Raw genomic sequence first — 25,366 nt, 5'->3', positions numbered from 1 at the left:
AGACCTCCTGGTAGGTAGGTAGCTTTAGTAAAAGCCTCTTGTTGAATACGGATGGGTAAATCAGGAGTCACACTGTCAAAAGCTACTGCCAGAGGGTCAGGTGCTTTCCCTGGTGCCTTGCCACATGCTTGAGACCATTTGAACACTGCTCTTCTGTCCCACCTCTGGCAGGCCAAGCTCCAAAACAAGCTGCTAGAGCTTTGTGAAGATCTACCCCGCTGCTCTGTGTAGCTACCCGGAAGAAATGCTAGACATTTCCCTTCTAAGAATCACCACACTGATAGGAACAGAATGCCCTGCTGCTAGCCTGTTATTTTGAAATCACCTTTCACTTCAGCTAAATTAATGCAGAAGCCAATAAGTTTTTTCATTTTTGGCATACAAGACAGGCAAGAGAGGTTAGAGAAAGGAAAATGAGTTAAAAAAAAGTTATATTTGTTCTTCTGCAAAACTAAACCCCAAAAAAATTTCTGTCAGTATCCTTTTAACGAGGTGTGGATGCTTATCTAGCCTATGCAGTTAGGGCACGCTTTGTCCTCTCAAATTGCTTTCATACTGCTAAACATGCCCCCCACCTCTTGCTGCAAACTTCTGGGGGTTATTTGGGATTCTTTCTTGCTCCTTGACCTTGAAATATTTTGTTTCCACATTCCCTTGGGACACATTTTGACATTGTCTTCCTGGGATGGTAGAAGGTATTTCTGGTGGCCTGGTACTGAATAGCTGCCTCGGTCCTACAGGAGTTAACTCTTTCCTATCAGGCAGGTCGTGTTCTGGTTTGGAGTAAAGACACGCATTGAATCTTATACTTTATACAAAATGTACATCTTACCACAGGCACTTGATGCAAATGGGACTTCTGTATGCAACCAACCCATTAACGGCTTTTGAGACGAGACCCAAGGAGCATAAAATTATTCTGGGATGATAAAGGGCTTGTGAGTGACTAACCCTGGTCCTGCCTTTGACAGATACTGCGAGCGCAGCTGGGAAGTGGGGAATTGTGGCTAGCAGATGCTGTGATTTGATTACTTTTATCACAGACTTGCCGGACGACCCAAAGCAAGAGTTACTTTGTATGATTCAGTTTGCTCATCCATAAAAGTGCTTGTAATATGTAATTGCAAGAACATGAGAAAAGCAATGTTATTTTTGAATGCTTTGAGTTTCTTCAATACAGGGTGTTACGGGCATATAAACACTAAGGCTTGTGGCACAAGTGCTGACCACACACTAAGAAATCTCAGATGCTTTCCCCCCCACACACACTTTCTGTTTCATCTCACATCACACCTAAAGCAATGTCTTCCAGTCTTTTAAAGCTTTAGCACTATTTATAAAACACTTCTCAGAAAAATCTAAACACCCACCTCTCCATGTACAAATAACTTACTGATTTATAGCAGCTGAAGGCTCTAAGCTTCTAGCTAATGTTGGCTCGGTGCTTCTCCGTGCTAAGGTAAGTCCTCGTGTAGGGCCTCGACAGCTATTGTTCAAACCTGAACAACACGTGCATTTCTCAAAGATAATTTGCGGCGTCCTGGTGTTTTATCTTTGCTCCTAGTCCACTGAACGGCTGTCCTGAACCACTAGCAAATGCTAGTTGGCTGCATCTAAGAGAAGAGGTCCATTTTAAGAAGGTCTTCCAGGGAATAAATGGTAAAATGTCTGCTTTATTTAATCTTTTTCCTGCTTGAGTACTGTTACTGTCTGTGAGTCTGACGACATTGCACAGAATGGTCATCCCTCTATAGAATCCTGTTCATTTTCTTCCCTGAGAGATTTATAATATAGCATTATAAGATATAACTCCTTAGCTTGTATTTATATCTGCTCCTGATTTCTTTAATTATTTTTTCAGAATTGAAGGGCATATGTTGAAGTTTTAAACCTAATGGCACAGAGATCTTTAAACGGTCCCATTCAGTGTTAAAACCACACCGAAGTTTCAAGCTGATACAGCTTTTTCAACAAACCATTACAAAACAGGCAGGGGCAATTATTCCTTTATTTCTATTTCAGATTTTTTAAAAATTCTATTATAATTCACAGGACTGTATTTTGTTCCCAAACAACCTGATGAAAAAGAAACTTTTGAAACATTATAATGGAGCATTATGATCAAAAAAAATTACACATAGACAAACATTTTATGTGAGGGATAAAAATGTGATGGGCATGCAGGAGAAAATATTTGCATTGGCTTCAACAAAAAGGTCAGCCATGATAGCATAACACATTTTTCATTATCATGAAAGTAGACCAGGTTTCCACCTAAAAATGCCTTGAATACTATCTACAACACAGCAGCAAAAAGACACAATATAACATCATTTTAAATGCCATTTATTTGAGTAATGACATTTCATTTCTTCTCAGTTTTATTGAAATGTTTTAGAATGTTTAATGGAAAATAAATAGGAAAGATGTTAGAAATTAGGCTTTTGGTGTTCTTTATGCCAGTAACATATGTCACCCTACTCACATGCAGAACCGACTAATTGGCACTAATAAAGCCTGGCAGCTGTTTTTTGAGCGCCAACAGTTTTGCATGGATAACTGTCCATGCCTGCTGTTGAAAAGCAAGTTAGGAATGGGGAGGAGGAGGAGTTCCCAGCCTCTGATGATGATGTTTTCCTCCTTGAGGTCAGCTGCACTGTTCACAAAGAAAACTAACTTGATCACCATCTGACTGTAGTGGAGTATGATTTGGTTATTCTTTCCTAAAATGTCAGTATGGCTTTTGTAGTTGTACTGCAGGTTGTCGGCAGTGATGATGCCGCTAGTATCCACTGCCAACAGGACTGCTATGACAACACAGGAACGTTGACGGGCTTTGTGTGTGTGACATGCTACCCTTACTAAAGGAAGTTACTCGGAATTTTTGCCACTACTTTTAGCCAGGCTGCAATTTAACTTTCAAGCTCCCTGGCATGTAGGGTTTAACTAGAGCTGGTGAAATTTCAGCATTTTATTATTTTTTTTTTCAAAGTTATAAGGAACTTACTTGTTCAGAATTTTTCTTTAAAAACACTACTCTTAAAGAAACCCTTCCCGTTAAAAGGGTGAGGTCATTTCAATACTACCCTTCAAAATAATCTGATTCTGTGATAAATTTGGAAAGGGTGAAGAAACTCTTCTACATTGTCTTTCAGACTGTCGAGACCTGCCTCGGTGACAAATGTTCTCCATGGTGCAGGGGGACTGAGAGCAGGACTGTCAATTTTTAAGCATTCATCAGAGACACTCACTTCCCTCTTCTGAGCTTTTTACCTTGAAGTAAAAGCGCCATCACCACCTCAGATGAAGCACCATTTCTCCCCTGACCAAGCGTCCATCCCCACCAGATGAGGGCTGGGAACCAGCTCCGTGCCAGCACCAGCTGATGGAAGGCTGAACTGTACTGTAAAGCTGTGGCCTGCATATGGGAAGTTTGTGCGTGGAACATAGTTTTAGTATTTCCCTTGGGGCTTAATTTACTCAACATCTTTAATAAACCGAAGACAAGTACAGTCTTGGACAGTACAGGTTGGACAGTAACAGTTTTCTGACTACAGGCAGGCCAGTGAGTCCAGTCCTTTCCCGACAACTTGGAAACCACACAGTGTTTGGAACTGCAAGGGTACAAAACATACCTGTGTTATCTATATGTACCGCTATACCCTCTGGGTGTGCTTGGCGTACCTGTCGAGTATACCGGCTTCTTTGAGGGCTTTTCAAGCCCTCAGAAACACGCACACACGCCCCGATGCGGTCTTCAGAGGGGAGTTCGCGGGCGGCGGCGCTGGGCAGGGCGGGGAAGGTGGTTACGCGGGACGGGGCTGCGGAGGAGGCCGGTCCCGCCCCCGCTGTGGCGGCTTCCCTCGCTGACAGAGCCGGGGCTCTCCCTGCCTCTCGCCACCCCGTTTCACCAGCTCCTCTGAGCCGCGAAGGCCAACCCTTTCCCGGCCGGCGGTTAGGAAGAGGGCGCTGCCGTCTCCTCCCCAGCGACCCGGCAGATTAACGCGAGGGACGGGACCGCCCGCCGGCGGCTGCTAAAGGGACACGGCCCCTGAGGCGCGCTGGGGCGGGGCGGGGCGGCCGCTCCCGCCACCGGCCGCGGGACCCGCCCTTGCAACCGCCGCGCTGAGGAAACCGGTGGCTGCTGCCCCGCCCCCCCCCTCCCCGCGGCGCGCGGCGGCCCCGCCCCCCCGTGCGCGCAGGTGCGAGCAGCGCGGCCCCCGCCCCCCGCCAGGCAGAGCGAGAGGCGGCTCCGTGCGGGGCGGGCTGCGGGGCGCCGCCGCCGGCCGCTGATGTCACTGCTGCCCTCGGCGCTGCGGCGGGAGCTGCCGGGGTCGCCGCCGTCGTCCCTGGCCGCTGCGGCCGCCCCTCCGCGCCCGGCGGTGGGCGGGTAGGCGGCGGGAGCCCCGGGGGCATGCGGCTGCCGCCCCTCCGCCCTGCGCCCGCTGGTGCCCGCGGGGCTGCGCCGTCCGCCGCGGCGGCCGGGCATGGTGGCGACTGATGCGGACGGTGCGTGCGTGAGTCACCGCGCCCCGCAGCCGGCCGGCCGGGCGGGCCGGCCTTTGTCTGCGCTGGGAGCATGTGGGTGAACCCCGAGGAGGTGCTGCTGGCCAACGCGCTGTGGGTGACGGAGCGGGCCAACCCCTACTTCATCCTCCAGAGGAGGAAGGGGCACGGCGGCGATGGCGGCGGCGGGGGCCTGGCGGGTAAGGGCGGCGGCGGCCAGGGTCCCGGGAGGGAGGGGCGGGGCCGCCTACCGCGCCGTCTGCCTCCCGCAGCGGCTCCCCCGGGGCGGCCGGGCCGGATCGCGGCCCTCGGGCGGCGGCACCGCGTCGTGAGGCGAGAGGCTGCCTGCGGAGGGGGGGGGGGCTGCCCGCTCCTCGGCCCCTTCCCGGGCAGCGTGGGGCCCGCACCGTGCCGGGGGCCCGTCCCTGCGGCGGCCGGGGGTGGCCGGGGGCTGGCAAGGCGCCATGAGGCGGCGGGGCCGGGGGCGCCGGTGCGGGCAGCGCGCTGCGGCTCCCTGAGGGTCTGCGGGCGATCGCCGGTGTGCGCCGCCTCCCTGTGTCGGGGTGTGACTTGCCCGGGTTCCCGGGGGTGCGTGTGGTGCCTTTTGGAGCCTCCAACACGTGTTCTTTAAAATAACAGCCGGTTGTAATGCACAAACGCCTGCTCTGAGGGCAGATTTACTTCAGCTTCTCCCTATTCCTCGGGATGTCCTTGCCGGGCGTGTTCCCTGAACGCTTTGTTTTCGGCTGCTGGCAACCGGAGACGCTTTTGTAGATGCTTGGGTCGTGTGCATCTTGGTCTCTGCAATACTGGGCATATACGGTTGTCGAGACTTCATCATTTTTAGGCAACGTATGTGCGGTTCTGTGAAATCAGAGATGCAGAACCCGATGCTGTTAGCACCGGTCCCTCTTGAATCGGCAGAAATAGTCCCACGGGTTCTCTGAAAAGCTGTGGTTTCTTCCTTACCGGCTTGCATTGCAGCTAGTTGTTCGGGCTAATCAAAATAAACATACAGCGTTCATCTATGTTTGGTTCAAGGTCCTGTGCGTATTTACCAGGAGATTAAGTGTTTCTTCAGCTTTTGAATGCTCTGTGGACCTGTAAACAATTTATAATCTAAACTAACGCACCACTGTTAAGTGTGTTTTCATGTGGGCTCTTGAGATCTTCAGTTTTCTTCATTGCTGTAGTTGATAAACCACCTCATTCTTGTGTGGAAAGTGGCCAGCAGCCACTCCACATTGGCTATAGATTTTTGATTTTTATTTTTAAATCTTTTGAATTACTGACAGTGTTGTCAGACCCATAAAAAGCATGTCTTGCCTCAAAAGTTCACCCCTGCTGTATTTACTGAGAAATTCTTTGCAGACTCTCCTTTCATGGATTACGCCCAGGCCTCTTGAGAGTTTATTCCTCTCTCTTGCTGTAGGTGGCCAGACAAGGCATTCTTTACCTGACTATGTTATCTTTGAATTGGAGATCATTTGAGATGCCCAGTCAATTTTCCAAACATTGCTCAGTTATTGGGGAAACTTTCTGAGAATTTGGGAGTTTCTCTTCAACCTGTTTCACAGTGTATGTATGTATAAGCCTTCTTGGAGTTGTATGTATAATAGGCCACTGTACAGATGGAAAGGTCACTTTTGAAGATTTAATCCTTGAGTGGGAGTAGGATTCATTAATGTGTACTCCTTTTTGGGTGAAGGTCAGAGAAGCTGGCAGTATTTGGTAGGAGTTCAGAATACAGAAATAGTTCTTTGTTTCTGCATTTTCTAGCCACCCCGCATTTAAGTTTTTGTGCACGGTATCCATTATTTCAGTATGTGAATGCAGTCTGTATAGTGAATGTGATTTACAATGCAAAAGTTCTCTGTGCATTTTGATTTTGAAAACTGCTTTCCATATGGCGCTTATTAGTGTCTGTGCTTTGCCTGGAATTGCAGCTGCTATAGCATTGAGGTAGGAACAAGAAACTATGCAATTTCTAGGGGGTTTGCTTGTTTGGGGAAGGGTTGGAAAAAAGATTCAGCTTTTTGCAGTATGTTGCCAGAACCAGAACCAAACAAACACCAATTACTAGAGTGCAGAAAGTTATTAGTGCTGGCAACATTTAAAGGGCTGTATGGGAACTTATCAGACCTTGCCATTTTAGCACATGGGGTTTTGACACAGTGGTCAACAAAAGGTGTGAGAGGAAGAAAGAAAGGGATGTAGAGTGTCCAGGCTGCTCCCAGCTTGGTAGGCACAGTAATAAGTGGAACTTATGATTATTGGTTTTTAATGGAAATACTGGAATTTTAGACCCATTGTTCTAACAGCTGTAGTCTACTCATTGAGGGCCAAGGCAGGTGAAGGAAGCCAATGGATTCTTCTTGGTAGGTGAGATTGGTTAAAAGCAAGGTATTGTGGAACCTAGCTGATCCTGAGGGTTCAGAATAAACACACTCGCTGAAACAGTCAACAGGGTTCATAATTTGCAATAATGATAGCATTTAGGATGATCCTGAGGAAGTTCCTGTAGATGATAACGATAGAGCTGTCATGACAGAGGTGGAGGTTGTCTGGTTGAAAGTGAAAAAACTACAAAAAGAACCTTTTGTGGTTTTTTGGTTTGGGTTTGTTGTGTTTTTTTTTCCCTTACTTGCCCTTTCTGTAGTGACGTAATGCTGAAATTTGCTTAGATATAATCTAAAAAATTATCCACCCATGATTGTGGTACAAAATTTGGCCTGTTTGCTCTGTAGGAAACCAGATTGTGTCCTTGAAGTTGATTATAAATATTGTATGCAAGATTTTTTCACTGTGGTGGCAGTGGTCTGAATTCATATATGCAAGAGAGGATGTAAATACAGCTGTCACTTTTTTTTGTTGTGATCTAATTTCTGCTGACTTTTACTCCCTCATTATTGACTTGAAGTAATTTTGTCTTAAATTGTAGACTGACATTTGACTTTCAAATTGATGAGACTATGGGCTTGATGGGAGATGGCTTCACTATGTAACTTAAGCAGTGGTTGGACAATGAGAAGTATTGATTCTCTGGTGTTGCCCTTAAATCTAGGTCAGCAAACTGATTGGGCTCCAGTGTAATGCCCTTCTCTCCATCTGCGAACATGTGAAACTTTGAAGAACTCTAGCTGAGGCTGCACTGTAATGTTGGTTGTATTGGCATGGCTGAAGTAAGAGAGGGAGTGCTTTCCCGTGGGTGAATGGGAATGAGGGAAGGCTGGGGACGAACCTCTTCAGGCAGCACTGTGGTTGGGTGCTGTGACACTGAAAATGTGGCTGAAGGCTGATGATCCGCCCTCAAAGTGGCTGCCAGGGTCTCTGTGCTACCTGTCCTCCATCACTTCCTTATTACCATGCTGTGGATGGAGGTTACCATCAGCAAAGCAAAAGCCAGAAGACTGGATCTTTTTTGGTCTTTTGTCATGTTTCAGTCTGAAAACAAGTTTAAAAGCCTTGGGAGCGAGTGAAAGTAATTCTCAGTGGCTTTATGTTGAAGCAGAAGGGCAGTACTCATGTTACCTCTTCTCCTGGATCCACCCCAAGCGCAGCAACACTTTGCAGGAAAAGGAGTATCGGTCACTTTGGGGGAAGGGGTGAAAAATCAGCCCTTTCTGCACCAATACTCTCCTCTTGGCCTTGATTTATGAACTGTTGAAGAGAAGACCCTCTTATTTAAATACTTATTTGGACATGGGACATGTTTTCCCACTTATTTTAATATTGGATTGTAACAAGTTAGAAGAAGAATAATGATCTTCTTGTTATGTGTTAGGACAGTGCCTAATTAGTGAGTCGCTAGGAGTCACCTCTGCTAACAAGGTTTTTGATTAATAGTTTATTTAAGTGATACAGCTCTTCTACTGAGCAAAGTGGATCCATTTTTATACTGAATTGAGGCCTGGACTCTTTTAAGTGATTGTGTCTGTGTCAGTACCAGTCGCATCAATGTGACTTTCCTTTGTAAGCATGCCTTAATTGAAGGGTTGTTTGGTTTTTGTTTTCCTTTTTAACAAAAGAAAAATAGGAAGGACTTGTAGACTGGAATTTAAATTGATTTTCTTCGCTGTTCTGCAAACTTGCATTATCTTGCATCACTCTGTGATCTTCTAGGAGAAGACCAAAAAATGTACTTTTCTGCTTTAAAAGTATTTGATGGTTGGTGAACTTTCTCCATAACGAAAACTATTTCATGCCTTGCACATAATGCCATGCCTGTATTTTGCTTCTGCATGACCTTCACTGAGGAGTTTCACCTTCCTTTTATTCACCAATAGGGGGAAAAGTATTTTCTTTCCTCTTGTTTTCTCAAAAGTGCTGGATGTTTTTAACCCTTTCTTTCACACTTCCTCTGCTTCCTGCTTGTCAGCTTCCTTCCCTGGGCAGCCTGGTAGTTTGGCCTGTAGGAAATGCTCCCTTCTCCTGGGGGATCCAGCATGTTACACATCAGCCTGCATCAGCTGAAGCAGAGGCATTTGGAGCGGATATGAACCCAGATCTCTCCCATCGTTTGGGTACTGTACCCTGTGTGACTGTGTTCCTTTCATGGGTGTAAGGATCCTGAGCGTGTCATAAAGTTTATAAATAACTGAAGAGAGTCATGTTCTTTCTGTTAATAAGTGTATATGCATTCTGATGCAACAGACACTTTTAAAAAATCTCAAACTGCTTTCTGCTATGCTGTGGTGATGCTTGCCAAACTATTTTATTTGGAAACAATATTGCAAGGAATTAGTGCCACTGGTAGTTGACGGTAGAGCAATGTATTCACTGAGAGCTTGCAGGAAGAGAGGTTGGGGGTGTGTTATGATTAGCTTGTGGCTGCTGTGGTTCTTTTGGGCGTGGAGATGAAATTATAAGTAATTTTGTTTGAAGTGTTATTGTAAGATCTCTCTGAATGCCAAAGCAAATAAATTGTTCTTAGCTTGCAAGAACTTTTTTAGGAGTGAATTATTTTGCAGATAGGGTATTTATGCTTACAGCTGGGACAGCGCATGTGTGAAAGATTCAATATGAGTTTCTAAGTCTGTGAGATGTTGCCAAAGATGATTTAAATGCTTGAGCAGAAGAGAGCAGATGGAAATTTGCTGACTTCTGGTGATAAAAGACATTGATGAAGTACTATCTTACTCCCCAGATATTTTTGCAGAAGGGGTTGTCATGTAATTTCCATGCTGGAAAGGCAGAAAGGAGAGGTTCTGAGCTCAGCTGGCTGATGCAAGCCTTCAATGTCAAATCTGATAGAACACTGCCACAGTATTAAAAATTATGTCTCGGAACACTTTTCTGCAGCCTTGCTGGACAACACAATTAGTAGCCCTAATTTGGAGATAAGATTCTATCTTACTCGCAACCTCTTGATTCAGAGAGGTTGCTTGAAAGCCTTTTATACTTAAAATTTAGAAAAGCTTTTGGCCAGTATGTCGTCTGCCTGGTGAAGGGATGGTACCCGCTTTAACAAACTTGTCGCTTTCTGTCCTTGTTGACTCAAGAAGTTAGGTTTTTGCACATCAAACTTGGTCCACTTGAGTAGAAAGTATGTGCTTTCTGACACTTGAAATAGAGCATTTACCAAAATGCATGCACTTAGCAGAACTCACGTGAGTGGTCAGCCTGTCCATCAGCTTTCCATGTTCATTGTGGGCTTGTGGGGTGGAAGCCAGTCCCTTCCGCTCCGCTCTGTCATTAGGTGTTAGACCATATCTGCTCTGGTGCTGCTGAGCTTCTAGTTAGGCTCTGCTGTGGGGGTGTTTGCTTCTTCACGCCAGCAGATTTCCACTTCAAGAGGACAGGCAGATGTCTAGGGTTGAACTGCTGTTTGATTCTCCAGATTGACTCACCAGTCTTTCTGTTGAAGTCCCAGATGCTTTCATAGCGCTAAATTGGAAGGTGTCTCACTTCCTGCTTAATGCTTCTCTTGATCTCCGGTTCTTACAGGCAACGCACTGTTTGCACAGATACAGTGCCTGAGATGGTGCTTGGGGTAGCTCTGGTTTCTATGCTGTAATGCTTCTTGGTCAAAGATTTTCCTTGATGTTACCTCATCTTTTACACTTTTGAGTAGTGGGAACCATAAAGGCTGAGCTGTCATTTACCTTTTTTGCTTTCTGACATAACATTATTGCTTGACACGTGGCATTCAGGGATGGCCTGTTGTTTCTACTGAGATCTCAGTTGGTATGAAACTCTGTTGGAAATGTCGTGCAGGATCACAATATAGTAAGCAATAAATGTCTAAGCCTCTCAGTAATTTTCTGCCATGTACCAGAGTTTGTGTTGCTTATGGGCTTTTTGGTATTACTCTGGTCCCACGCTGAAAGGCATAGAGAAAGTGTCACTTCTTCACATCAGTTTCCATATTTCCATCACTCCACTGTCCAGTAAGCATCCTTGTAAGAATATATCATATTTCACAAAGATTTGGGCCATTGACAGTTTCAGTTAAGAGTTCTGTAGAATTAAAAAAGGTTCTAGGAGATATGCCTGTATATATTCTGAAATGCTTTTGAAAAGTAATTAAAACATATGTATTGTCATATGATTTTTCTTCTGTAAATATTTGGTGTAGACAGAATCCGTTCAGCTTTCTCTGTTCTTCCCTAAGGTTTGTGATCTCTATTTATCCTTCATAATATCACACTGTATTGCTTTTTCCTGTAATAGACAGGAGTTATTGCTGCCACTGATTTTGCGAAGTATGATGATACAAGGTGTATAAAGGACTGTAAGCTCTGATCACTAATCATACTACTGATGTCTGATCAATGTTGATATTTAGTAATCTACGTTTGCATTTTGCCTTTAAATCTGATGCTTAGGTGGGCTTAGGTTCTGGAGGACTTCTTCAAAATCTTTCCATTTGTTTTCTTTTCAAAAGGAAGTTTGTATTTTTTAGGCTTGATTTCTCATTGTTCTTTTTTTTTTTTTTTCTCTTTTTTTCTGAAGATTCCAGGTAGGGGTGTATGAATTTCTACTACAGCAGCAGTTTTAGTTTCAACTTGTAAGTTCTTGATCTGTTCTCGATTATTTTTTTTTCCTCACAGTCCTGTCTTGTGCTTGCCCCCTGCGTTTTCCAGTATTTTATTAGCCAAAGTTCTTGAGATTTTTCTGTTCGGTGTTCCTTTCCCTGGTAAAGTGCCTCCTCTGATAGCTTATTGAAATCTGTTCTGTCTGCAGGTGTTCAGTTAGAACAGTTAGATTGTGAATGATTTTTTTCTGAAGATATTGGTTCTTTTCAGATTTAGCTTGTATTTGACTATGCTGTGCTCCAGGACTGTTCCTTAGTTCAAGCTGGATTTACTGTGCACGCTTCAGTTCTCAAATTGTACCATTGATTTTATTGGTTCAGCTTACAACTGTTTTTCTTAGTTTAGTGGTGGTGGTGACTGTTGAGTTTTGGTTTATTTGGATTGGTTTTTTTTCTTCAGTTGCTCATACATACTTGATTTGTTCTTTAATCTTACATAGTTTATCTGAATCTTATGTTGATGCAGATGTAGCTGATTTAAATTCTGCTCTTGGATGAAATCTACTTAATTTGCTTATGCTACTTTGAGAGAATGAGATACTTAAAAAGAATTAGTTTTAAGTGAAATTCAGTGACTTCCCTGCTGTTGTGGTCAATGGTACTTGATCATGCTTTTCTTAAGTATTGCATTTGGTTGTGGTGTTTTGGGGTTTTTTTTACAAATTTATGAGTAAATATTTGTATCATATTGAACCTTTGTATCATACCATAACCTTTGTTAACTCCATCTGTATTCTTCTCACTGTTTCTCCATCACTTCATGTAGTCTGGTGTGATTGACATGTAGTATAAAATTTATTCAGGCGTGTAAGATTGTTTGAGGTTTTATCCAAATATCAATTTCCTCTGTGTTGTAAGCCTTCACATACCTGTATGTGAAGCATATGTCTAGCATGTACTGTCAGTTCTCATCTTTCTACTCAGCCTTTTACTTCCACTAGGTTTTTGTTTCAGGTTAAGGGTAGTAGGTTTGTTTCTAGGAACTTACTGTTTGGATGTATTATTGTGTGAGTTTCTGTACCTGGACGTTTCGTCATCTGCAAACTGGGCCTCAATGGAAGTAAAGGCAGTTCTGCTGCTGTGTGTGTATATATCTATATGTAGCAACAGATAGATAGATATATAATGCACATTCTGGTTTCCTTTCTATTGAAGAGAAAACCGGTTTTACAAGCTTGAAATATTTTAAGTACTGCTTAGTAGATAACACTGACAAATGTGGCTACATCTTCAAGTGATTAGGGCCCTTCAGCTTAGCAGACATAACAGAAAGTTCTAAAAGCTGGAAGTCTAAACCCAGTCAGATTTAGGTTTGAGTTTTTTACAGGGATGGTGATGAGTTGTTTGAACACCTTGACAAGTACTGTGGTAGACACTTAATTGCTGATCACTTCTAAATTAAGATATTTGAAAGACAGTCTAATTCAATCACAATTGTTAAACTTGAAGGACGGATGAAAGCTTTATCATTTGTAACCGCTGCATCCTGCAGAAGTCAAGCCATAGATCATCACACTGCCCCTTCCTGAGCTTTTTTAAAGATTAGTGGTTTGGGTTTTCAGTCTTCTCTTGTTTGTATTCATCAGCCTGAAGACAGAAAAAGCAAGTACTGGTTTTGCTGCTTTTCTTGCTAAATGTCAGTAGGGTGACAGTACTTCCTCAAAGTCAGTTTCACTGAAGGTCTCTGAAAACTCATGTGCAAAGGAAATGGTGGCTGGGCAAATCAATGCTCTGGAAAGCTGGATCGGTAGAAAGAGAGCAACAAAGGCAGGCACTGGGGAAGATTTAACAAATCTTAGGCCTTAATTTCAGAGGAAGAATTTGTTTTTCTAGATACCATATGACATGTCCTTATAAGCCAATGCTGTATAACCCACATGGGAAGGCAGTTATCAAATAAGTATTTAGATGTTATTTAGCTTTTGTCTGTATGAATGAACACCTATAAACCAAAACTGTATAACCCTTCATGAAGTTCCAAGGGTGGTGCTCACAATGAAGATGTTATTTTCATACTTTTGTGGATACTGTTGCCAGGATTGGAAGTTTAACATTGTAATTATTTTTGAGTGGTGTATAACATTTACCATTCATTTAGGCTCTCCCATGAAATTAAATCAAATAAATTGACCCTAGCCTTTAAAATTATTTGTCCACAGTATTGCCCGTGCAGTTCGTATTGCTGCTGTAGGTTGGGTTTTGACGTACAATTAATTGGATGACCTCATCCTGTAATAACAAATGAGAGAAGTAATCACATGGACTGCCTTGAGAAAGAATGGAAGAGTAATGATTCATTACAGTTACCAGGAAAAACAATAGTTTGTACTGTATGCTTCAGCTATGTGTTGTTATGAGTTATTGTTTTGATAGTCCAGGAAGTAACGCTTAAACTTCAGGAAGAGTTTATTCTTTGTCCAGGAAATCAATATAAAACTGAATGCTCAGCGTGCAAATATGACTTATGTCGACCCTATTGATTGAGACTTTCTCAGAATCAGCTGACATCTACAGTCCAAATAGGTCCCTTGGATGTTTCAGGTTTGTGACTGGAGGTCATTATTATGTGTCCATCTTTAGTGGAAAGAGAAGGGGCCATCAGCACACTTTAAATGTTGGAAACAGTTTAAGCAGTAAGTGTTTCATTCAGTGTTAGAATGTCACAATGCCTGTTTTGAAAAATTCTTACTAATGACACATGTGACACTGCAAGTTTTCCTGGTTGCGGTGTTGAATTCATACACAAATAGGCTGCTGGCATCTGTGGGACTCTCCAAATGAGAGCTCATGAGCATGACTCTGAGAGTCACAGTCTGACCCGTATTAAATCTTAGCTCTTTTAGAGGGTATATTTCTGTATTTGCTGTACATGCTAAAAAGACGTATGCTGTTTTTTTAGGCACTTTTAAGATAAAAATCTCTTACAACAGGTATCTTGAGAGACTGTCAGGCTGTAGGTTATATTAGCGTGGAACTTGGAGAAGGATGCAGCAGGGCAGGGCTCTGCTCTCAGGAGCCAGGTGAATAACATGTTTGTCATTTGGCAAACTGGAGGAGGGGAAGGTTACCCTGGGTGGCAGTATCAGGGACAACAGTGGCACCAGCTGTGGGGGTGACCTTCCAGCTCTAGGCGAAGCTTTGATGCAAGTTGTGGGTGACACTGAAGAATGGATGTACCACAGGTCAGTGCTGCGTGCTGAAATCACCTAGAGTCTGAGGACTGCATGGTTAAAGCTCAATGGGAAGTGTCACTGATACTATCCCGCTCTTTTTGATAGCGTTTGCTGTGCCACAGCACCATGGCTGCTGGTAATTTTTAAGGTCTGAAGTGTCTATATTTATTATCATTCATAAACAGTAAATAAATTGGCTTTGGTGTTTTAATAAAGTGCGCTAGAGGCAATATATCATACAGCTCTTTACTCTTGAATATGTAATCCAATGTAGTTTGAGAACCCTGTGTATTTTAGCAGGTAAACCACTACAGGCTCATGTACATAATCATAAGATTGCTGTCAAGGGGACTGTAGAAAGGTGATAAAAGACTACTTGATCTTTGTGTGTGTTTTATTTAAATCAAAGTGTGAATTTTTGTGAAAGAGAGTTGCTGTTTTTCAATGAGAAAATCCTTTTCTAATAAAAATATTGTTCACGTTTAAGGTGTCTAAACTTGCTTTTCCTTTAAAAACACCAGTAATTGGTGTTTTTCAAAGAAACTTGCAAATTCTTAGGAAAGATAAAAAAATAATCACTGGTTATATTGTAAAAGAAAGAAATGAAAGAGGGAAAAATATTCCTGCAGCAAAGATCTGTGCCACAGATAACCAAATAGCTGAAAGTATTGTGCCTTATTACAGGTGTTCAAGTCCATGTACCTGAAGTGTGTGTGTTTTCAGTGATGGTAACTTAAAACGTAGTAAGTTGATTCTACTGCAGGTCATCCCTTGATTTCATTACTGTACGTGACAGTTTGTAATTGGTCTGGACTGTAAGCCAACCGAAATGGTGGTCTCCAAAGAGCAGAGAGTGCTGCGGTGCTTCAAAGAGTCTTAACTGGCTGAATCAGTTGGCTTGGTTTTCAAATCAAGATGACCATCCTTCTGGAAAATATCCTTTGGTCAGATACAAATAATTTGACTTAAAGGGAGCCTGTCTTGTGCAGGACGTCAGGCTTCATGTGATCATAATCCCTCCTAGCAAAAACCAGTTTGGAAAATTGACCGCTGGTGTAAGGATACAAGTACAGTACATCATTATTGAAAGCATGAATACAGACTACTCATCTGTACACTTCATGTAGTGGCTATAGGCTCCCCCTCCAGCTTACGGAACGCGAGGCACAATGGTCAGATAAGTAAAAAGTAGTATGAGTTCTTCCTTCAGCATAAATTGCATCAGGTAACTGAACCCCTTTCCAGTAATACACTCTAATGCACTGTATGTCCTTCCAGAAACATAAGAGCAGTTGCCGAGGCCCCCTAGCCAGTTGTGGCTTTGTATTCCCTGGTTTCAGATGCTACATTTCACTGCTTTTCCTCTGCTAATACCTGTATTTTACAGGAAAGAAAGAAAACACTGAACAATTTTCTGGACCTTTGCTTTAGAACCCAAGTTTGCAAAAGAGCAGGCTGACTATTCGAAAAGTTGTATCAAAATGAAGGCGTTATCGCTCCCTTTTCCCCTCCTGCCCCCTCATACAGGTATGGTCACTCTAGACATTTGGCACGTGTGTGTGATGGGACTGTTCCTTGATACAAGGTTACTTGTGCTTGGGTGCCTTCAGGATCAGGGTTGTCATCAGTTAGCCTGATGCTAATCCCACAAACTTGAACACATGCTTTAAACCTTTGCTCATGAAAACTGCTTGCTTGAACAAGGACTTGCAGATTTAGTATTCATACATTGAGAATTCTTTCCCTTCTTTCACTATGTAGGCAGAAACCTGATGAAATAATGGGGAGAAAAACTGAAATTGGTATATAGTCACATGATTTGAAGCCTGAATAATTCACTGGATCTTGCCCAAGGACCAGTCTAATCTAAGAAATATGATTTTGTTGCCCATGGAAACTTCCTATGGAAACTTTTGGTTATGTTTTTCTTAATCATGTCTGAAAAAGTACTTGCAAGATGAAGAATTAATGAATATTAAAATAATATTTTTTAAAAATTTTATTATGAACACTTCATATAAAAATCCCTCAGAGAGGTTATCAGTCTGAACTGCTGCGATTTCATTCTGGTTGCATCACATGTCTGCATTAGAGAAAAAAAACACACCCCACCCACCCCCCAAAAAAAAAACCCCAAACAAAAAAAAACAACCAAAAAAAAAACCCCAAACCACTGACCTACAATGCAAAATGGAACAGTTCCTGAAGGACAGCGATCAGGGCTAGCTGCATGATTGAAAGAGTAAATATTAATTGACTTTTAATGTATATAAGAACACATGAATCACTTTTTACATATCACATATATCATCTATCAAAACAGCTATTTTGTGATAGAAGTAACATTTTACTGATAAACTGTCTGTTGCAATTATCTTGGTAAGCTAGACTTTTTGAATTTCCATGGGGTCTTCTGGAGTTCTCCGAGTTGTCTTCCTTTAACCCCACTGCATGGGTATTTCTACAACCTGTTTGCATTGTGAGAAGACACTGGGCAACTCCTACTTACTGCACCAGTGGAAAGTATTCTTTCTTTTCTTTTCTTTCCCTTACCGACCTCCCATTTGTTGTTTCAGTGCTGGCTAGTCTCTTCTGATTTTGTTTGGTTTTTTTTTTTTTTTCTTCAATATTCTCCACATTCCTTTAATATACTGCTCTATCTTACATTGTTCCTATTTGGTGGCACAGGGGGATGTTTCTCTCCCATCTCCTATATCTCAGGGAGAAGGTAGGATGGGAAGCTCCTCATAGCCTGATGTCAGCCCAAGTTGGTAGGTTTGTTCTGTCGCCCTGACCTTAACCTGTGTATCCCATTTTTTACAGCTGCGGTGTCCTCCTAGAGCTAGTGGCAGAGTTGGTTGGCAGGACCACCCACACACCAACAGATTTGGAAATATAGCAGAAGGAGAGTAACAAGCATATTTTTACAGAGTGCAGGGACTTAACAGTATTTGTACCTCACAGAAGATTACATTTGGCCAGCGTACAAGTTTGTTTAGATATTGTGTCATGCCTAGTGCATATTTAGTACTGTCAGTAGACATGTGAGGCTGCAAAGCGTGAAGAATCTTTGGCATAAGCTCTGCTACATGCTTGCAGCAAGCCCAGGTGATGAACCAGTGTAGTGTCTGGCTTGGTCTGCACTCCGGTTGAGCAGTACTTGAGCTTGCTAGCAGCTTTAAGCATCTGAGAATCTTTGCCTGTGATTGAAGCACACATGTGCTTTCTGGACCAAGGCCATGCTGGTTTTGTGAAGCTAGAGTGGAGAGTATTTTTAACAGAAAAAAAGACGTTTAAAGGAACGTTATAACCTACTTCAGTCTCCTGAGTTTGAAAGGAGTCAAGCTGTATCTAGGAAGTCTGATGGAGGATTGATCAGAGGCAGCTTGTCCGTGTACACCAGTATTCAAAATGCATGAGGTGTGGGGGTTTAAGGTGGCAGTAGGAACAACTGAAGCTAGTCAGACTAATGAACACTGGGATATCTTACATTGATATTTTGTGTTCGTATCCTGGTATCAGCAGATAGCTCTGTAATGTTATCAATCTGATGTTGTGTTCAGCCTTGTTTCCCATGTATTTCAGATTTCTTGGATTAAAAAGTGGTGGATATTAATGCATCAGGCAGGAAGAGATTACGTTTGATCTGGTCTGCGAAGATCTGTATAAAATAAAGTGCAAATAAAAAACATAGAATGGGGGGGAAACCACTGATAGGTGGGGTATTTCCAAATACTAGTTTCAGTTTGGATTTAAGGGATCTACTGAGATGGAAAACAGGTAGTGCTTTTATATATTTGTGATGCATAAAGCAAATCTGAAAGAAGAGCAGTGAGAGAAGCAGTCTTCTATTCCAGTTATGACAGTGCAGAATGAGGAACTAATAAAACTATGACAGTAAAAGATGAAAACAGCCACTTGAAAGGAGAAGACAATTTTAACAGGAGTGTTTTAGAATGGGGTTTTTTTGTGTGTTTGTTTATTTTATCTCTTACACCAAACCCCTGATTTCTACCCCAGTAAATATTTGTGGGGGAAGAAAACCTTTGAAAGTTCATCCATCTATTTTCAATATGTGAATTTGCTGAGAACTTCAACATGACAATTTGTGTCTGACATCTCTGCAGGGAAGTTGAAAATTCTTTGTGGAGATGAAAAGGGGGAAAACTTTTACATCTTTTAAAAATAAATAGGGCTTCCTGTGGGGAGAGGGTTTGGGGGGGTTAAAGTTTTGTGTGTGATTTCTTATAAAAATAGGATCTAGAGTTTGTGGAGGTATAGTTAGGGATTATTGGTAGCATTTGGTATGCAACTGTTGATGGCTCCCTCAGTAGCAAAGAATTTTCAAAGCTACTTCGGGAAAACAGTATGGCTTTGTTTTTCATCAGTATCCTTTTAGCTGGAAAACAGCTTGACTGTTAGGCATTTTGATTCTTTCTACCCTAGAGAATCAGACCATTAAGTAGCATAATTATTTTTGCTTCAAGTCTTAGTTTTTTCTAGCTGACTTTTGAGTTTTGAACCCTTTTAGAGTGTATTGTCTGGGGCTTTTTGTTGGTGTTGCGGTGGTGGGGTTTTTTGTTGTTATTGTTGGGTTTTGGTTTGGTTATTTTTTTCCCAGGGCTCCAACACGAAACAGGAAAGAGCTAAATAACTTTCAAATGTGGTTTTATAAAACAGCTACCTTCTGCTTTGCTTCAATTCATCTGCCTTTATCAATGCTGGAATCAATGTATATTTAAGAGTTGAAGTCTTGTTGAAACCAAAGACTTTTTCCCTGTTGAGTCACTTTCCCTCTTCACAACATGAGGCAGTAAGTGTGAGGATGAATACATAGGTCTGCATTTTGCTGTGAAGGGTGAAATGGAAGAGGAGGAGGGGGGACAGATGACTGTGGAGCCCTTTCCTGTGGGATCTTGGATGATCTATCATTGTGTATTTATCAGAATTTCCTGTTCCATAGGTCTCCTTGTGGGTACTCTTGATGTTGTCCTGGACTCCAGTGCCAGAGTGGCACCATATCGAATCCTCTACCAAGCACCAGACTCCTTGGTCTATTGGACTATCGCCTGTGGTAAGAACAAACATACTGACATGTGGATTTTTTTATTCTTCCTGGACACTGTTCCACATAACTAATAGAGCATCCTGCCTACTGAGCACGGTCATTTCAGGACAAATAAATGGGGCAGGATGAAAACCTGCTCTAGTGGTTAAACTAAGAAGCTCCAGAGGTTCTAATATTCAGACCTTGAATGCCAGCATGTGTGAGTGTGTTATGCACAATGACTGAGTAAATCCCATGCTTCATCTCCCAAAGATGTTCCCAGACAAGCAGTCTAGTATCCATCCCTCTTCCTTGCATGCTCTTCTCCATGCCCATGGCTCTTCCCTACAGTACTTTTAAAGCACAGCATTCCTGGGTGATGGAGTATCTCTAAAGAGTATGGTAGGAGGAGCACCTGGGTCATAGCCCCCAAATGACCCAGACGGGGCATCTGGCTTGCCTTGAAATGGAAACTTGCAACCCCAGGTCTCACCTGAGTACTGAATATTGGTATGGCATTTCCTAGATAGTGAGCTCAGTCTCCTTCAGGATAAATGCCATCTAGATCCCAGGGCTGCCCAACTCCTGAACGTTTATTTCAGGCAGTGTGTTGTCCTTCTAAATATGATGTACTCAGAAATTCAGTAAGATGGTAGCTAGGTTAGAGTTAAATACAGATGAGTATGTTCTTACCTAGATGCAACAACTCTGAAAAGTTTTGGTCTTCGTGGCTCAAACTTTGACAGATATAACTGTAAGACTGTTTCTTCTGTCATTATAGTAGTTGGTGAAATCAATGCAGTTACTTTGGTACATTAAATAGGATTTTTGCATGCATCAGATGGTGTAAATACTAAATGCTTATTTCTGTGGTCAGATACCCATTGCAAGTAGCATGAAACAGTATGCTGGTTGTGTTTGCTGGCTCTGAAAATTGTGTCTGAAGCTGAATGCAGAAGGTTGAGGTTATTTAGCTTTAATTGGGCAAGCTTGTAAGGTCAGATCCTCAGTATGATAGTATTGCTTTTCAGTCTTAGCAAATGGAAACTTGTGAATGCAACTCTTTTAGCTCTAAAGTTTCAAACACTGTTTTAGGCAGCAGCCAGAACTCTGTTCGTTTGAAAGAAAATTGAGGAAGAGGACAAATGAGAAGTGCATACATGCCTGTCATCTCTTTAGTAGACTGGTGACTTCCAGCACTCCCAACGCTCCCTGGCATTCAAAAATACTAGTTAATGAAGCTGTGGACTACTTCTGGCCTAAGAGTGCCCTCTCATCTGCCCATTCTCCCAGTAAAATTTGACATTTAGATTATTTGGATGACTTTTCCTCCAGACGAATCTCTCTTGCGAAGGGAAGAGGAGAAGGAATGGATGAAGGTTTGCCATAGATCGAATAATCTTAGCAGTTCAAAGCAGGCTCTGTTCTTATAAGCATATGATTTATGTGTCTGACAAAGGTGATATCAAAGCTCTGTCATGTTCTGAATTGAATAGAAAATTTTTTAATAGCTCATCTTAGCAGAACTATTTCTTGCTACTTTCGGTGCTATCAGACCTGAAAGAAGGCATCAATTTAAACAGCTGCTTTTCCCTCTACACCTATTAGTATCAACTCACTGAAGATTTAAAAAAATTGTGTAATGCAATTTGCCTTTAGCAACGGCTAATAGTAAAAACAGATACAAATGAAATTGTCAGTATTATGAAGGTTGTTTCCAAATCTTCATTTAACTGCTTGCTTTTTACTGTCAGCTACCCTACTGTAACCATAAGTAGTGGGACCTTGGATATCAGCTTTCCATGCATCTCAGTCATGAGAAGGAATGGTGGAAGTACTTGCCAGTATGTTTATTTACACTATTTGTGCACAAGCAGAGGTGGTTTGAAGTACACGTACAATAACTTTTTCCTTTCATCCAAAGATAAGTGCACAGCAATTAGTAAGCATTTCTGTCCCATAAACTTGAAAGGGAGCAACTGAGGGCACAAATTTTCTTGCTATTTGCAGACTTCCTTCCAAAGAAGATAATGTATCACAAAGCTCTTGATAAAAGTGTTTCTTGAAAGACACTGTGCAGATATCCAGAAATGAATTTTTAAGACTTTGGAAATAGGCCTTGTGACTTGAAGTGCATTTGCAGTTTTTTTGCATGACACCTGTAGATAATTGCTATTATTTTATACCTGCAATGTGTGTTCTCAGATAACAAAGGACACAAAATTGAAGTCAGATGAGTTATGGCCTCAGAATAAACAAATGCAGAAATTTATACTGCTGCTGAACTATGAAGGTTTTGTTTCTCTTCTGTGACAAATATTGCAGGTTTTATTACATTTAAGCTAGTTTTAATAAATGTGATCTTCAGTTACAAATCTTAACCCTAACTGAAATTGCTAAAGTAGTTAATGTATATATCTGTGCTTCCATTTTGTCGAAGTGTTTCTTGAATTTTTTGGTCTCCTAATATCTAGCTGGTAGGTTGGCTTAGTTATTTTTGTTAGATTGTGAGACCACACTAGCTTAGTCTCATCACCTGAGGGGAATAGTGTGGGTCTTAGAGGAAGGTAAAATTTTACAGAGAACAAATTATTTATCTATGCAACCTTGAAGCTGAGCAGCCCAGTGTTGCCTAAGGCTCTGTGCTGTGGTTATTTTAATGAATTTGCAACTAAAGCAATTCCTTCTGAACTGATAAGGGGTGTTACAATTATACAGGTTACTAAGGGATTTGGCTGCCTGATTTGTCCTACATTGTACAGCTGTCCCTCCCTGTTCCCTAGGGGTAGACTGCTGGTTATTTGGTGCTTGTAATCTCTTAGTTTTACAGAAATGTTTCATATTGTCCTCTGCCTTCCATAGAGCAATAATCTCTGTCTTCAGTAAGTAGCTATACAGAGTGACATGAAGAAATGTGATTGTTTCCTGGATCGTTCATGCTGCATGACATTAGGTCTTGTTCTGTACAAGACTATTCAGAGGGTAAAAAACGATCCAAGGGGTTTTGGTTGCTCTAAAATGACTTAAGTTATGTTTAGACCCCAGATTTGTTTATAAATAATTTTGAATGTGAATTTTCTTGAGTATTAACTCTACTGACCTAGGCTGTATGAGAATGCTAGCAGGTAGATCTGAGGCTTTCTAGCTTTGTAATGGAGGCTGGTCAAGAGCTCTTTCTCCAGTGCAGAGTTGCGTTGAAGATGTTCTGGGTTAGAGTTCTGTCTATTGAACTATACTGGAAAGATGTTCTTGGTAACTTTTCAAGATCAGTTTTAAGCATATTAATTTTCTAATGGTCTAAGAATCCAAACTGTTGTATGTCATCAGCTTTGCATATTGCAGTAGCCCTTCTGTGTCCCATGTCAGTGTCCATCCCCAATCTGCTAGTGCTCAATTTAGGGGGAAGAATGATGGCATATGTAATTTCAGTTTGGAAATGAACAACTTTTTTAGATCGTTCTCCACCTGTAAAATCAGTCATTCTTACTGTGGCTTTGTGTGTTTATCAGGTCTAGAACCGTTGCTGTAGGGGTTTTGTGGTAATGGTAATTATATGTATTTCCATAGAAGTTTCTAAATCTGTATTTTACAGATAAAAAAAATGAATTATGGATTATTTTAAAGCACCAACACTGAAATTTTATTACATGCCTCGTAAAAGGTTTTCACAAAAGCCCATGAGCTTTGGTTAACAAAGCTACAAGCTTTTGTTAGAATGCTGTTGAGTTTACTAGCTGTAGCTATTTTCTCCCCCCTTTCTGCACAAACTGAGGTTTTGCCAGTCCACTCCTGAGCCTGCAAGAACAATTTTAGGCTCTCTGAAGTGTTACAGGTTCTCTTGCAGTGCATTCTGTTAATGGCAGCAGTTCAGGCTGACAGATAAACGTCTCGGGTAAGTATCTACTTGGAGGAAAAGACCAGATGTGACAGTCTCATCATACGTCTCAAGTTAAGCCATTCCTGTTCCTCAAGCACTGACTGAAACAATACTGAGATTATACTTCTGAATGTGTTTGAAAGCATGTTTATATGACTTCTTAATTTTCTTCTTAGTCCTGAACTTGGTCACGTTCCCTCTGTACCTTCACCTCGTAGCTTGGACAAACCAACCCAGATGGTAGAAACCTAACCTTGACACCCAGAGACGTTCCCGTGTTGTTCATGCTGTTACTTCATCCCACCTGCCAGGCGATTGGCCCTTCTCATCCTCTCTCCAGCACCATGCATCCTTCCTCCTTCCAGCTTTTCCTGTCTAGACCTCCCTTAGCTCTCAGCTTCTGTTTAACACATTTATTACTTTCCTCCATGAAGGCCAAGGAGAATAGCTTGGTCTGCCAGGGATGCTGGCCAGCACTACACGGTTTCAGACATGGAGCATACCATAAGCTGAGCGTACCACTTAGAGGAAGGGAAGGAGTGATTAGTAGCCTACTCTACGCATTGCAGCCGTTTTGCCTTTTATTTCCTGCCACTCTTGAGGGTCTGTATTCCAACGTGCAGCGTTAAATGTTTTTTCCCTTCCCTGAGAGTTAGAGGTATTGCTTGATTTACCTAAAAGGCCAATGATGGCACAGCGGAGAACGCTTCTAATATGCAAGACAGGCAAAGAATTGCCAGTAACAGAGTTAAAATAGACCTGTAGTGTAAAGCGTTGCCGGAAAAGTGGTTTTTAATCCTGAGTGAACAAAGCAAAGAGAAAGATGACTGTGATGTTAAATTGATGAGAACTGTGTTGCGGGTTTTGGCCTGATTGCATGATCTGCTGTAGATGAGACTGGGAGAGTAAACAGTAACATAGTGGAGAGAAACAGCAACAGAAACAATGAGGTGGTTTGTTACAGGTTGAGAATAATCAACCAAAGCTGCTTAATAAGGAAGGATGAAAAATAATTTATGAACCGCAAACAAGAAATAGACAGCTTTAAGAAATAGTTCATCATAATAGTGTCTGCCCTGCTTGTCACTGCTGTTCAAGAGACGAGGAATTTTTCTGATGATAGTCTAGTTTTATATACATAGCTCATGTATTTCATCATTGCTTTTGACAGCAGTGTAAAAGCCAGGAAGAAATTAGTCTTCAGACCACCTCCTGAGTTCCAGAAAGTTCTGGTTGCATCCAGTAGTTTTAAGGAGAAGCAGCAGTGGAAATCACTTGTGGTTCTGAAATATTGGTTACATATGCAAGCTGTTCTGCAACATGATTTATGTATCCATACTACAGCTAGAGTTGTTAAATTCCCATGGAAGTTGCACAGAATTTTGCATTCTGTTGCTTTCATTGGAGTTGTGTAAAGCTCTTACCGTATTCTGTAGAAAGAATATTTTCCCCCATCATTTGTAGCTGAACAATAAGGAAAACGACTGTTTGGTATGTGTTTGAGATTGTTGCATTGAATTCTTCTGCAAACCATGGAAACGCTTACGCACAGGCATGTGACAATTTGTGCCTGTAGTGGAGCTGAAGCCGGTATTAGCAACAGCTTGCAATTCAGCCTTTTTCTAATGGTGGCTTCACATGAGCCCCTTCGCTTGGTTGGGGTCTGTAGGCATTAGTTAGCAGGTAGGTACATTTATTTGCTAGTTCTGAGTAAAATGAGCCAAATC

At 42.1% G+C, this 25,366-nt stretch overlaps 1 protein-coding gene across 7 annotated transcripts in view; it reads left to right on the top strand.

The window, feature by feature from the left end:
* Positions 1 to 4,199: 4,199 nt before the first annotated feature.
* TBC1D9 (TBC1 domain family member 9) overlaps positions 4,200 to 25,366 on the top strand; it is a 55,222-nt gene continuing 34,055 nt past the window's right edge. For 3 of the 7 annotated variants that reach the window (XM_055696767.1, XM_055696760.1, XM_055696753.1), the window contains exons 1-2: positions 4,203 to 4,706; positions 19,679 to 19,789. In XM_055696767.1, coding sequence (XP_055552742.1) covers positions 4,580 to 4,706; positions 19,679 to 19,789 — 238 coding nt within the window. In that variant the 5' untranslated portion in view covers positions 4,203 to 4,579. Of the gene's footprint in view, positions 4,707 to 19,678; positions 19,790 to 25,366 lie in introns of all 7 variants that reach the window. The other 4 variants (XR_008729897.1, XR_008729896.1, XM_055696789.1 and 1 more) reach the window with 3 other exon arrangements.

This window comes from Falco cherrug, chromosome 1 (genome assembly GCF_023634085.1).
Source record: "Falco cherrug isolate bFalChe1 chromosome 1, bFalChe1.pri, whole genome shotgun sequence".
Classification (NCBI taxonomy): domain Eukaryota; kingdom Metazoa; phylum Chordata; class Aves; order Falconiformes; family Falconidae; genus Falco; species Falco cherrug.
This window is presented reverse-complemented; position numbering and strand designations above follow the sequence as displayed.